The sequence below is a fragment of the Astatotilapia calliptera genome, chromosome 6 (assembly GCF_900246225.1).
Source record: "Astatotilapia calliptera chromosome 6, fAstCal1.2, whole genome shotgun sequence".
Classification (NCBI taxonomy): domain Eukaryota; kingdom Metazoa; phylum Chordata; class Actinopteri; order Cichliformes; family Cichlidae; genus Astatotilapia; species Astatotilapia calliptera.
The window spans coordinates 28418992-28431258 of NC_039307.1; the positions used below are offsets into that span (position 1 = coordinate 28418992).

At 42.9% G+C, this 12267-nt stretch overlaps 2 protein-coding genes across 3 annotated transcripts; both read left to right on the forward strand.

Moving 5' to 3' along the window:
• Positions 1 to 741: 741 nt before the first annotated feature.
• Positions 742 to 3474, forward strand: sfrp2 (secreted frizzled-related protein 2). The gene is made up of 3 exons (XM_026169339.1): positions 742 to 1371; positions 1573 to 1653; positions 1861 to 3474. Exons 1-3 carry the CDS (start codon positions 870 to 872, stop codon positions 2163 to 2165), a joined length of 888 nt encoding a protein of 295 aa, XP_026025124.1. The 5' UTR covers positions 742 to 869; the 3' UTR covers positions 2166 to 3474.
• A 5979-nt stretch (positions 3475 to 9453) lies between these two features.
• Positions 9454 to 12267, forward strand: tnip2 (TNFAIP3 interacting protein 2). 2 transcript variants are annotated; one of them, XM_026169340.1, is made up of 6 exons: positions 9454 to 10132; positions 10387 to 10689; positions 10818 to 10907; positions 11092 to 11355; positions 11488 to 11604; positions 11731 to 12267. In XM_026169340.1, exons 1-6 carry the CDS (start codon positions 9812 to 9814, stop codon positions 12025 to 12027), a joined length of 1392 nt encoding a protein of 463 aa, XP_026025125.1. In that variant the 5' UTR covers positions 9454 to 9811; the 3' UTR covers positions 12028 to 12267. The 2 variants fall into 2 exon arrangements, with proteins under 2 accessions (XP_026025125.1, XP_026025126.1); XM_026169341.1 differs by having other exon boundaries at positions 11734 to 12267.

The following is a 12267-nucleotide window of genomic DNA, read 5'->3' on the forward strand; positions in this document are numbered from 1 at the left end:
AGTAAAAGCCTAAAGCATGTGCATATCTCCACGGGGGAGTAGCCTAAGGAGGAAAATATGTTTCTGTGATTTTGCTGAACTGATCCAAAGGCCAAAGTCCTAATTCATTTCAGCTCCATTCAAGTGAATGTGAAGAGGAAGTTCAAGCCTGAGAATAACCACGCTGCTCTCTGCAGACGTGACTGTAGCTCATGGGGGTCTGCGAGTGGACATGAGCCAGAGCTGCAGTGCCGGAGGAGGCAGATTTGGTTTCACCCCTGGGTGTGCTTTGTGCAGGTCTGCTTCTCACACCAGGGCAAACAATATTTCACCATGTGGTATGGAACCTGCAGACCTGCCCGGAGGATTTCACCACTCCTAATGATGGAAAATTAACGCTCCAGTGAACTGAGCTAAATGCCCCTACTGACATTTCTAAACTATTTGCAAAAAAAAGAAAAAGAAAAGAAAACGGGGGATCACTCAGGATGAATGTCTGTTGATTTGGGCGTAATGAGGGGAACCTGTCAGACGCATTTGTTTTAATTTCCACGGAGAGCCAGAGATTAACTCGGGGGAGGGAAGCTGTCAAGAAAGCGACTGGTGATAAAATACTACGAGCCATAATTAGAAATCAAAAATGCCTCTACGCCCCAAAGGAGTAAGAATTTCGCGGGGAGGGGGGGGGGGATCTTTGACCGAGAAGACAAATTTGTCCACATGGTTCACCTGATAGGAGGAAAACCAAATGTGCTGAATGAAGAGGTCTTTGCGCATATTAAACAGACTCCTCCCAGACATGCCGGGAAGAAAACCTCCTGTCACAGTAGAAGCCTGCCACTGACAGAAGCTCCGTCCAAAGCCTGAAACTTTCACATACACCAGACAGCATGAGAGCTTTGACTCCGACCGTGGCGGTGCTGTGGGTGATAACAATGCCCTGCCTGCAAGCAATCCACGGACTGTATAACTTCGGCCAGCATGAACTATTCTACAAGAAGAACAACTGCAAGGCAATCCCTGCAAATCTCCTGCTTTGCCACGATATAGAGTACACGGAGATGCGCCTCCCGAACCTGCTCGGACACGAAACCATGAACGAAGTACTGCAGCAAGCGTCGTCTTGGATCCCGCTGGTCCAGAAACAGTGTCACCCGGACACGAGAAAGTTCCTCTGCTCTCTTTTCGCTCCGGTCTGTCTGGACGATTTGGACGAGCCCATACAGCCGTGCAGGTCTCTCTGTGAAAACGTCAAGCGCGGCTGCGCGCCCGTGATGTCCGCCTTTGGCTTTCCGTGGCCAAGGATGCTGGACTGCGAGCGCTTCCCACTCGACAATGACCTGTGCATACCGCCTGCAAGCATCGACAGCTTTGCGCCAGCCACCAAAGAGGGTAACCAGGCGCAAACATTCTGCATGAATCCCAAATTCACTTTGAGGCACACTGGCTCAAAATTCACACATATTTGCAGCTTCATAAAAAAAAAAAAAGTTAAACAAAAAAATTAAAATCGACGCATGTGTTCTAGTCATGTATATTTAGTAAATGCACAAATCATTTTTTAATATTTGCCTCATTTGATTCCCGTTTCAGCGCCCAGGGTGTGCGATGCTTGCAAGGAAACTGATGAAAATGACAACGAAATTGTTGAGAACCTCTGCAAAAATGACTTTGGTAAGTCTCCCCAACCCATGCATCAGAGCATTAGTACATCAAGGTCAGCATAGCTTAGGGGCCCCTGAGAGCTCGCCGAGTTGTCTCAGGGCAGCATGAAGAGGAGAATCAGTTAGGCCTCCACCCCTGCATGGATTTCCCACGTCTTTCATAAGTGAGCATTTCCTTCATCTCTCGCTCTCTTTCTTCGTTCTGCATGCACTAAAGCTCTGAAAATCAAAGTGAAGGAGATCGCCTACATCAACGGCGACACCAAAATAGTGCCGGACACGAAGAGCAAGGCAATCTACATGGTGAACGGCGTGACGGAGCGAGACCTCAGGAAGACGGCGCTGTGGCTGAAGGACGGGCTGCAGTGTATCTGCGAGGAGATGGACGACATCAACGCCGCATACCTCGTCATGGGCCAGAAGATGGATGGCCATCTGGTCATCACCTCTCTGAAGCGCTGGCAGAAGGGACAGCGCGAGTTTAAAAGGATTTCACGCAGCGTCCGCAAGTTACAGTGCTAGGGAAGAGGGGGGAGGAAGAGGTGGGGTGGGTACCTGCATGTTAAGGTTGAAGGTCAAGTTTTGTTGAGGGAGTCCTTCTTTTGTGGTCGCAGTTCTGGTTTTTCTGCTCTAGAGCGCAGCAAAGACGTTTGCCTGGCCCCAGAGGACGCACAGCTTACTGTTTCTCTCATTGGTTTATCATTGAATACAGATAATGTTTAAAAAGAAGAAGAAGAAGTTGAAATGGGGTATAAAGTATAGATAAACACGCTTGAATAAACCAAAAATCTTTTATTTGACTCTAAAACTATAACTGTGGTTTTTATTGTGAAAATCAGACTTCCAGACAGACTTCCATTCAGTTTGTACGCACCGGTAACATTGGTGCCCCCTAGCTGCCAATTTCAAACTGTGCGTCCCTCCCCAGCGAATGGTCTTTGCTGCGGCCCCATCAGTTACAGTTAATTGCACTCAGCTGCTGTCCAAGGTCCAGAGCAATCACAACTTACACGGAGAGAGTGAAAACTAGCAAAGCTTTGAGTCCAGGATTTGAAAATGACTGACTCTACTTATCACTGGCAGATGTGTCATCCTGGTAAAGCTCACAGAGTGAGCTCATCAGACTTTTAGGGCGTTTTTCTCATCTTTTCCAGGAGGTCAAATCAGGTGTTAAATCTTTTAACATTATTGTTTTTTTTAGCCGTCATTTCTATAAAAGCCCCATTTAAAATCAACAACAACACGCAGACCTGGACAGCTTTGAGATCAGCAGCAACAGATCTGGTGATGTACTGCTTGGATTAAGTTAACAATGTATTCTCATCTTATAGAAAGTCACTTCTGCCTCAGATGCTAACGCGGATTCATTTTACACAGTGCCCAGCGATTAAAGCTGTGATCCAGGGGTGCCTAGCGCGAAGCATGCAGCAAATATTTGTAGTTTTGTATTCCTACCATTTCCTCAAATGAGAGATAGCTGGCTATATTCTCTTCCCGTTCAGTATTTTAATAATTCTTGGTAAACGTTTTGTACTTGAGCAACTGCATAATTTTCTACCACCATATGATAAAAATATTTTTTTACTCCTAGACACTCATGTGTCATGTAAACATTCAACTTTGCATCTTCATTCTGAGTGACGCAAACTGCTTCTTGGTATTGATGATTGGACGGTTTTGATGAGCAGGTAGTTTGGTAAATGCAAGTAACTGTGTGTCTGTGTGTGTGTGCTTGAAACATAAGTCATTTTGGATGTATTACAGTGTAAATATCAAATACTGTCATTTATTCTTGTGTAAAGTTTGCAGCAATTAAAAGATACAAAGTTAATATTTGAAATGAGCCGGTCCATTGCTGTGCACAGGAGAGAGGTCGTTTTCCTACTTTAAAATAATCTTGATCCCACAGCTATAGGATAGAGAAACATACTGATTTAACACTGCCATCTAGCGGAATTCACTGTTAAAAATCTGATCATAGATCACTGGATATGCACTCACCGGCCACTTTGTTAGGTACACCTGTTCAGATTCTCCTCTATGCAAACATCTCATCAGCCAATCACGTGGCAGCACGTTAGCGTATTTAGGCACATAGGCATGGTCAAGATGACCTGGTGAAGTTCAAACCGAGCATCAGAATGAGGAAGAAAGGTGATTTAAGCGTGTTTGAACATGGCATTTGTGAATATTTCAGAAGCTGCTGATCTGCTGGGGTTTTCCAAAACAGCCATCACTGGGTTTTACAGAGAATGGTCCAAAAAAGAGAAAATATCCAGCAAAAATAATAGCAACTTGTTAGAACCAAAGTACACAGAAGAACATCTCTGAATGCACAACATGTCAAATGTACACCTGTGGTGGGCTGCATCAGCAGAAGTGGGAACCACTTCTGTCAACTAAAAACAGGAAACTGAGACTACAATTTGACCAGGCTCACCAAAACTGGCAACAGAAGACTGGAAAAAGGTCGCCTGGTATGATGAGTTTTAATTTCCTTTGCAACATTCGGCTGATAGGATCCAGATTTAGCATAAACATAATGAAAGCATGAAAACAATGGTTGAGGCTGCTGCTTGTGTAGTGGTGGTGTGCATTTTCTTGGCACACTTTGGGCCACAGCCTACTTAAGTATCTTTTGATGGCTGCTCCCAGCAGAATAACTATGCCACATACCATGTCATGTTCTCACACTGTACACTGTACTCAAATGGTCTCCACGGTCACCGGATCATAGTCTCAGTGTGCAGCCGACAAATCTGCAGCAATGCTATCACGTCAATATGGGCTGATATCTCTAAGGAATGTTTCCAGCACCTTGTTGAATCCGTGTCATGAAGAATTAAAGCATTTCTGGGGGCAAAAAGGGGTCCAACCAGATACTAGCAAGCTGTACCTAATACAGTGACCAGCAAGTGTAACGATGCCAGTTTGTATTTTAACATTTAAATATTTAAAAAGTTAAGTTATAAGATCCATAAAATTGTCTTATTGTAAGATTTGCTTCTGAACACATTGAGGTTTATTCAACACCTTTAGTAATTTTTTTAAATCACTTGAAGCTCCAATCAATCGGTGTTTAAAAGGCAGATAAAGAACAACTGACACTAGTAAATGTTCATTATTTTTGATTTTCTCTTTCATCTTTGATCACTCAATCTAAAGGCTTCTTACATTCATGATGAAAAGATTAATATTTTCACTTGAGGAGCTATTTTCTCTTATGTCCCGGCTCATAAATTAAAGAAAGAGAAAGGACAAACACCCTCTAGATCAGGGGTGGGCAGTTCATCTAATATTGAGCAGAACTAAGTTCACCTTATCGTCCCCAGTTCTCACGTGGCCACTTGGGAAACCTAATTCCCCACTCCTGACCAGCAGTGTGGTCTAGCCCTTGATGTCAGAGATCTAAAAGAGAAAAAGGGAAGGGGAAACTGGAAAATAAGTGTTCTTTCCAAATTTTTCCAATCACCAAATGAAGCAACAGGTGACCTAACAAATTCCTGAGCCGACACAGGAAAAGCCCCAGCACATGATACCTTACCAAAGGTCTATACTGAACACAGAAAATAATAACCCAAGACCCATGAAAAGGTCGACATAAAAGCCACAAACCAAGTTACTACCACACATCAAACAAACATAGCAACATGTAACAGTAGGCAAAAGGAATCTGTTGCCACCACAACGCAAACTGTCACATAAAGCGTGGTCCTAAACCACAAAAGGGTTCTCAAAGTAAAGTAAACACACAAATGTCCAAGTACAAATGGAGACCCACACCCACACACATGATCACAAATAGCGTGGTCGATACCACAGAAAGTTATTTCATTCGCCACAAGTGACCTACCAAAAGTGGGCTAACGCTAAAGGTCACAACAGAAAAAGACTCACTTCATCTTTAAATAGCAACCGATAAATGTTAAAGCACACTCTTGGAAGTTCATCGAATGCTGTAACAAAAATAAAATATACGGTACTATATAATTTTATTATGATGGTGGATTATGGTAGTCCACAGCAAATACACAGCTTTCCTGCACTGAGCAGAAGACCATCAGTGGCCATATAAGACCAACAAAACCTGAAGACCTCTGTTTTAGGTTATCAGGCAACAGCCAACCATCATATTCAATGACGAAAACCGACTTTTTAATGATTTCGTTGAACTTTTCTTTTTTCAAGATGGAAGGATTGTACAGCGTGCATCTTTAATGCACGCTGTACAATGGACGCTGGCTGTAGCTCAGGTGGCAGAGCAGGTCAGCCACTAATCAGAAGGTCGGTGGTTCGATCCCAGGCTGCCTCCTGGCTGCATGCCAAATATCCTTGGGCAAGATACTAACCCCATGTTTGCCTACTGGTGGTGGTCAGAGGGCCCGGTGGCGCCAGTGTCTGGCAGCCTCGCCTCTGTCAGTGCGCCCCAGGGCAGCTGTGGCTACAAGGTAGCTTGCCATTACCTGTGTGTGTAAAGCGCTTTGGGGTCCTTAGGGACTAGTAAAGCGCTATACAAATGCAGGCCATTTACCATTTAAAGAACTGGGTGCACAAGTTTGAATTGATTTTGATTTTCTTTAATCAACAAAATAAACACAGGCAAAATATTATACATGGACTCACTTAAATCTTTTAATAACTGGTGCTGAAGATTCCACAGTGTTTTTACCTTGACTAGGCCAAGGCCTATTAACTTCTCATTAGTGATCATACATGATTAATAACCGCTGACAGTTTCTTTTTACCAGCATAGAGCATAGAAAGGATTTATTTGTTGGCACTAATTGGATTGACCAATACTCAGAAAAATGGGAAAGTCCAAGAAACTCAATGAAAATCTAAGAAGTGAGAATACAAGTTTGGAAGGTCTCTTGGGGCCATTTCTACCCAACTGCAAATTCCAAGAGCACCAGTTCAAACAGTTGTACACAAGTACAAATTATTTTTATGTGTCACCACTTTGCCAAGGTCTGGAAGAAGAGCATCACTCTTAGATGAAAGGAAATTGGTTGAGATATTCAAGAACGACCCAGGAACCACCAAGCCTGCCATGAACTGGAAACACTATTGGAATACCAGCATTTACAGAGTTTTACATCATCGTGGACTGAGAGGGTGCCAACCAAGGAAGAAGCCCCTGCTCCAAAATCAGAACCTTCAAGTTCGAGTGCAATTTGCAGCTGCCCACTTGGACGAGCCAAATACTTTGTGGAGAAAGGTTTTATGGCCAGATGAGACAAAGATTGAGCTATTTAGGCACACTGATAAGAGGAGGTTTGGAGGAGTAAAGGTGAGGCTTTCAAATCTAAGAATACTGTACCAACTGTCAAGTATGGTGGGGTAGCATCATGCTCTGTGGCTGTTTTGCTGCCAGTGGTACTGGTACATTGCACAAAGTGGATGGAATAATGAAAGAGGAGGACTATCTCCAAATCTACACCTTTCCCTCAAATCAAGAGCTAGATGGTTGAAACTTAGACAATTGGATCCAAGTTTGGGACTACGGTCCCAAACACACATCAAAAATGGATTTTGAATGGATAAAGCAGGATTCTGCCAAGAAGAGCAGTCAAATATCCAGCCAGAATTATGCCAGAAAGTTGTTGATGGCTGCCCAAAGCACCGAGGTGTAACTTACTAAGGGACATTTAAATTTGCGTATATGCATGTATTTGAGCCTATATGTCTAATTGTTAATCTGTGTGGATTACAGAAAATCCTAAATAAATTCAAACGTATACTTTCAATTTGTGTTTTTTGCGTCATTGAAATGTATGCTGTACAATCATTCCACCCTGGAAAAGAAAAGTTGAGAGAAATTGCCACAATATTCATGCCGACAATGAATCTTTGTCAGTGCTGCACCCGGCTTGAGGAAGCTTTAAGCACTAACCTTGGAAAGAGGCACCAGACCACAGATATATTTAACTACTGATCTTTAAAGTGTTATCGTGTAAGTGTTATGGGGGCATAACGCTTACATGATTATTATAACTGTTGGTGCTTCATTTTCCATGGACTTACTGTTTCGGCATTGCAACAAGTACTTAACAAAGCCTCTTTTCATAGCGGAAACTCTGAAGTTTATATATTTCCATTCTACAAGTTACTGTACTACTTAACATGAATGGTGTTTAAGGTGTTTTGCCACCTGTTCACAAGGTGTCAACCGATGACTCTTTCAGGAAGTCCCAGACATTTTACTGTCACATGAGTTCTGAGACTTGCCAATCACATGAATGAAGGTGTGAATCATCAATAAGAAGGGGTGGTGTTGCTAGGATGAGACTGTAAAAGAAGGCCATAGAGAACTGAAGTGATTCAGGTCAGCATTAGGTTTTTTTATAGACAGAATCTTTTGTGGAATCAGTTAGTTTCCACCCTGACACTTCTTCCCACCTTCCTACAATTTTTTACACACTTTACACCTCAATTCTTGCTGTTGTAACAAGCGTCACATGACTGCCATGTGACATTAAAAGACATTAAGCGTCACACCTCTCATGTCTCTTGGTGTGATTGACCCAGAAATACCTGGGACTCCCCACTGGCCAATACAACTGATGAACACTCTTGGTCTTTAACTCGGTACTCCTACTGTCTAGACAGTAGTTTCATTTTGACCCGATAATGCTTAGTACACTCTTCTTGTAGTCCAGCGATGAACCTAAATGGAGCACATGTAGTAAGTGTGACCTATATATGCTAGTTACTGTGCATTTTGTTTAAAGTGTCTGAGAAAAAGGTTACACACGTAAACTTGGAACCGTTTCAGCTAAACGATTACACACACTGTACTCTATTGGGTGTATTTATTTATTTATTACCTCCACATAAATATCTAGGTTCTTGGGACCCGTATTAAGACTATACATCCAAAGCACACATTCATTGCTAAAAGCACATCAGTCCATGATTCAACAGTATGTGTTACATCTGTATTTTATACAAAATTGCATAAAAATAAAGCCAGCTACAAACTGCAACAACAAGTATAATGAATTAATTTGGAATCAGTGGTGTTCTTTGTCATCCATGTGTAATTACGTTTTTGTAGTGAACCCTTTTTTAGGTAGCACTTAAAAAAGAGAAAATGCATAAGAAAAGTAAAGATCACGATCCGTTTATTCATGAGTATTCCCAGTTTGCAGTACCAAGAGGTCACCATGAACTGGAGCTGCTTCCAGTACAGCTTGGGTAAATTCTTGATTTGCTACCGTAAGAGACATTGTGTCACTTCCCAAAATTTCAGAACAAAAACCAAACAAACACACACAAAAACGGGATGACAATGTTCAGTCATAGACCGCTGCATCCTAAAATCAGCCATTAATACGGCACCGGTGTGGTCCTTAATGCGTAATTCTTTGAATGACAATGCATTGCGGTGCATTTAAAGCTGTGGGAAAAATTAAAGCCTGACAAAAATGAGTGGCGCGCATGGGGAATTTGTTATGACACTACGAGTAAATGCCCTAATGTGACTTTTAGGGGACTGAATGTGTAAAAACCCGGTAAACTACCGCTGGGAAATTAGCGTTTTTCATTTAGTATAATCTGATATTCCTTTCAATATTATAGTTTATACTTTCTGTAGAAACCAACAGCAAGCAGCATTTGGGTTGTATAAAATAAAGTTGACTAAAGTGCAAGCCATTCCCTTTTCTCCCTTTTAAGCCAAAGCTATGCATCCTTATAATAATGGTGGCACTAATAAAACACCGGTAAACATTTTTTTTTACATAACTTAATTTTTGTTCGCTCTAACTAGGAGTAGTAGATTTTCCGACGTAATTGAAAGCAGCAATCGTCTCTCTTTTTTTCAGCCTTTAAGAGACCTAGCTTAAACTTTTAGCTACATTTAAAATATATGTTTCTTTGTTTACCAAGTTGTGCCAAGACGCTATAAAATGTTTTTTTTTTCTACCTGTGGATATCTACAGTGAACCTTTTTGAACACAAGCATGGCTCCTTTTTGACGAAGCTCAAAAAACTCCGCGGGGAAGTTCCCTAGGAAATCCCCGGTTCGGGGGATATTATTCTCTGATGAGCCAAATTTGAGACAATTGACGACGGTCTTTTTCTAAAGACACGGGGCTCGAGGCAGAGGCGTCAAATGCTGGATTTTTAAGAGACTGGTGCGTCTGTCAAAGTCTACAAAACCCGCAATGGATAACGTCAGTATAAACACCACGGATAACGACATGCTCAGAGACAAAATGCGGAGTTACAGCGTGCTTAATACTCTGTATCATGAGACGCGGCAGGAAATAGACCTTCTGAACAGACAGATCTCTGTAAAGGACGGTGTTATTGCAGATTTAAAAGCCAGGCTGGGGAGACACGAGAGGCTCTACATGACGGTGGGAGATAAGGAGTCTGTGCTCATCAGTCCGTCCAACTCTTTGGTGGAGAGTTTACTCAATGAAATATGCAAACTAAAACAGAAGAAGAACGAAGGGGACTTGAAGGCAGCCCGACAAGCTGAGGTAAAAACATGCTGATGATTGTACACAGTCGATGTTTCTCCCTACAGCTCTAATCAGTGATTTATAACCATATATAGATTTTTTTTTTATATATCAGTTTGTTACCCTGAACTGTAAGCTGCTGTCTACTGTGACGCGTTCATTTTACAGTCTCTACTGCAGAAGTGTTCAGGGAACAAAACATAGAGCATATCTGACATATCAGTTGCAAGCTGTTGTTGCCATGCCATGAATCTGTCATCATTGTTCCTCAGGAGATCCAGAGGCTGAACACTCAGCTCAGGGAGAAAGAGCTGGAGCTGGAGACCATCAGATGTCAGCCGGACCACGAGAAGGACCGGGAGATCCAAAGGCTACGGGTAGCCTTGCAGGAGAGGGAGCAGGCTGAGGCCACCAGAAGTGTCCTCTGTACCTCCCTGGCCGAGGAGGCCGACCAGCTACGCAGGCAGCTCGGTGCAACTGTTAAGGTGTGCCAGGAGCTGATGGCGAGACTGGAGAAAGACAAAAGGGGAGGAGGAGAAGTGGAAGATGTGGCCCTTACGCAAAAGAATGCAGAGGTGTGTAAATGCTTTTAGAAGTCACCAGTTGCTTTTGTAATTTCTTTTTTAAATAGCTTTATAATACAGCTGTTTGTTTTCAACTTTTCAGGGTCCTGTTGTAACCTCTGTTTTCTAATCTTTTACAGGTGCCAGAGTCCTCTGAGATGGGTAGTGTTAATGCCCAAATCCGTCAGCTTCAGGAGGAGAATCAACAGCTAAAGCAGCGTGTGGCATATGTGAGTCTCATTAGTGTTGTCTGAAATCAGTCAGGAAAAAAAAATAGACATGTGATCTGATTATGTCCTTAAGGAAACGCATTTCAATTACTTTTGCACACAATATTAACACTCCAGTGGTGGAATATAAAACATTGTGCATGATCGAAGGTGTGACGTTTTGTTTTTTTCAATTTCCTTTTAGGTACAAAGCCTGAATACTCAGTGGCAGAAGTATGACTCCAGCAGGGAGGACTATATAAGAGGTTTATGTCAGAGGCTGAAGGACGGCACCGGGCAGGGCTTGATGCCTGCGATGGGCTCCACCAACACTGGATTGCTTCATCAGGAGATTTCCAGGCTCAACGGCTTACTGGAGGAGAAAATGAGGGAGTGTGCACGGCTTGCTAGAGAAATGGATGACATCAGAAGACAAGACAAGGAGCAAATTCAGACACTTGAGCAACAGGTTGGTGCGATTTCATGCCTGGTGATTGGCTGAGTTCTGTTAAGCGTGGTTATAGTGTCAAATAACTAAATATGAAACTAAATGTGAAAGAGAATTTTTTTTTTTTTTTAACTTTTTTTTTTGCTTCCTAAGGTTCTTATCTACACTGATGACTTTAAGTCAGAGCGTGCGGACAGGGAGCGAGCGCAGGGCCAGATTGATGCCCTGAAGGAGCAGGTTTCTCAGCTAAAACAGCAGCTGCACAAACAGGTGAGACAACAGCCCTGCACTTAGGTGCATGAGTGCCTCGACAGAAGCACGGACTTCCTTTTACTTGTTACCACCGTCCAGTACGTGTAGCTTGTGCTGACAGTGTACGTGCCTCCCTGTCTTCAGCAGGGAGCTAGCAGAGAGAGCAGAGACGTGGTTCCCTTGTGTCACGTGCACATAGGACACAGGATCTCCTCAAAGCGAAGTAAAGACACGTCAGAGCCTCTGTTGAGGACCACTGCTGAGAGGCGGCAGCAGCACCAGAAGCACCAGCAACCTGCAGCTGCGGCGGCAACCCCAAACTCTGCCTGGAATGAACACCCAGGCATGTCAGAGTTGCAGTGCCCGCAGTGCCTCGCCACGTTCAGTGACACAAAAGCTGCAGAGTACCTGAACCACTGCTTAGAGTGTGCCCGAGTGTAAATGGAAGAACACTGATTTGGAAATAACAGTCATTTCTTACTGACAGTAACTGAACACTGAAGACCAGCACTACACTGCAGAAAATACCCCGAGTGGAGATTCCAATTCTGAGAAGCTTGACTACAAATCAAACAACTGACTTACCTTTTTTCTTATTTTTGTACATAAAGAAACAAATCTGTACAATTGGCGCATATATATATATATATATACCTGACATCGGATAAAAACGAATATATA

Excerpts from the sequence above, each read along its gene's own strand:
- sfrp2 (XM_026169339.1), top strand. The coding sequence starts at position 870 with ATGAGAGCTTTGACTCCGACCGTGGCGGTGCTGTGGGTGATAACAATG. Across the intron at positions 1,372-1,572 it reads TGCGCCAGCCACCAAAGAGG|CGCCCAGGGTGTGCGATGCT; the intron begins GTAACCAGGCGC and ends TTCCCGTTTCAG. Across the intron at positions 1,654-1,860 it reads CCTCTGCAAAAATGACTTTG|CTCTGAAAATCAAAGTGAAG; the intron begins GTAAGTCTCCCC and ends CATGCACTAAAG.
- tnip2 (XM_026169340.1), top strand. The coding sequence starts at position 9,812 with ATGGATAACGTCAGTATAAACACCACGGATAACGACATGCTCAGAGAC. Across the intron at positions 10,133-10,386 it reads AGGCAGCCCGACAAGCTGAG|GAGATCCAGAGGCTGAACAC; the intron begins GTAAAAACATGC and ends ATTGTTCCTCAG. Across the intron at positions 11,356-11,487 it reads TTCAGACACTTGAGCAACAG|GTTCTTATCTACACTGATGA; the intron begins GTTGGTGCGATT and ends TTGCTTCCTAAG.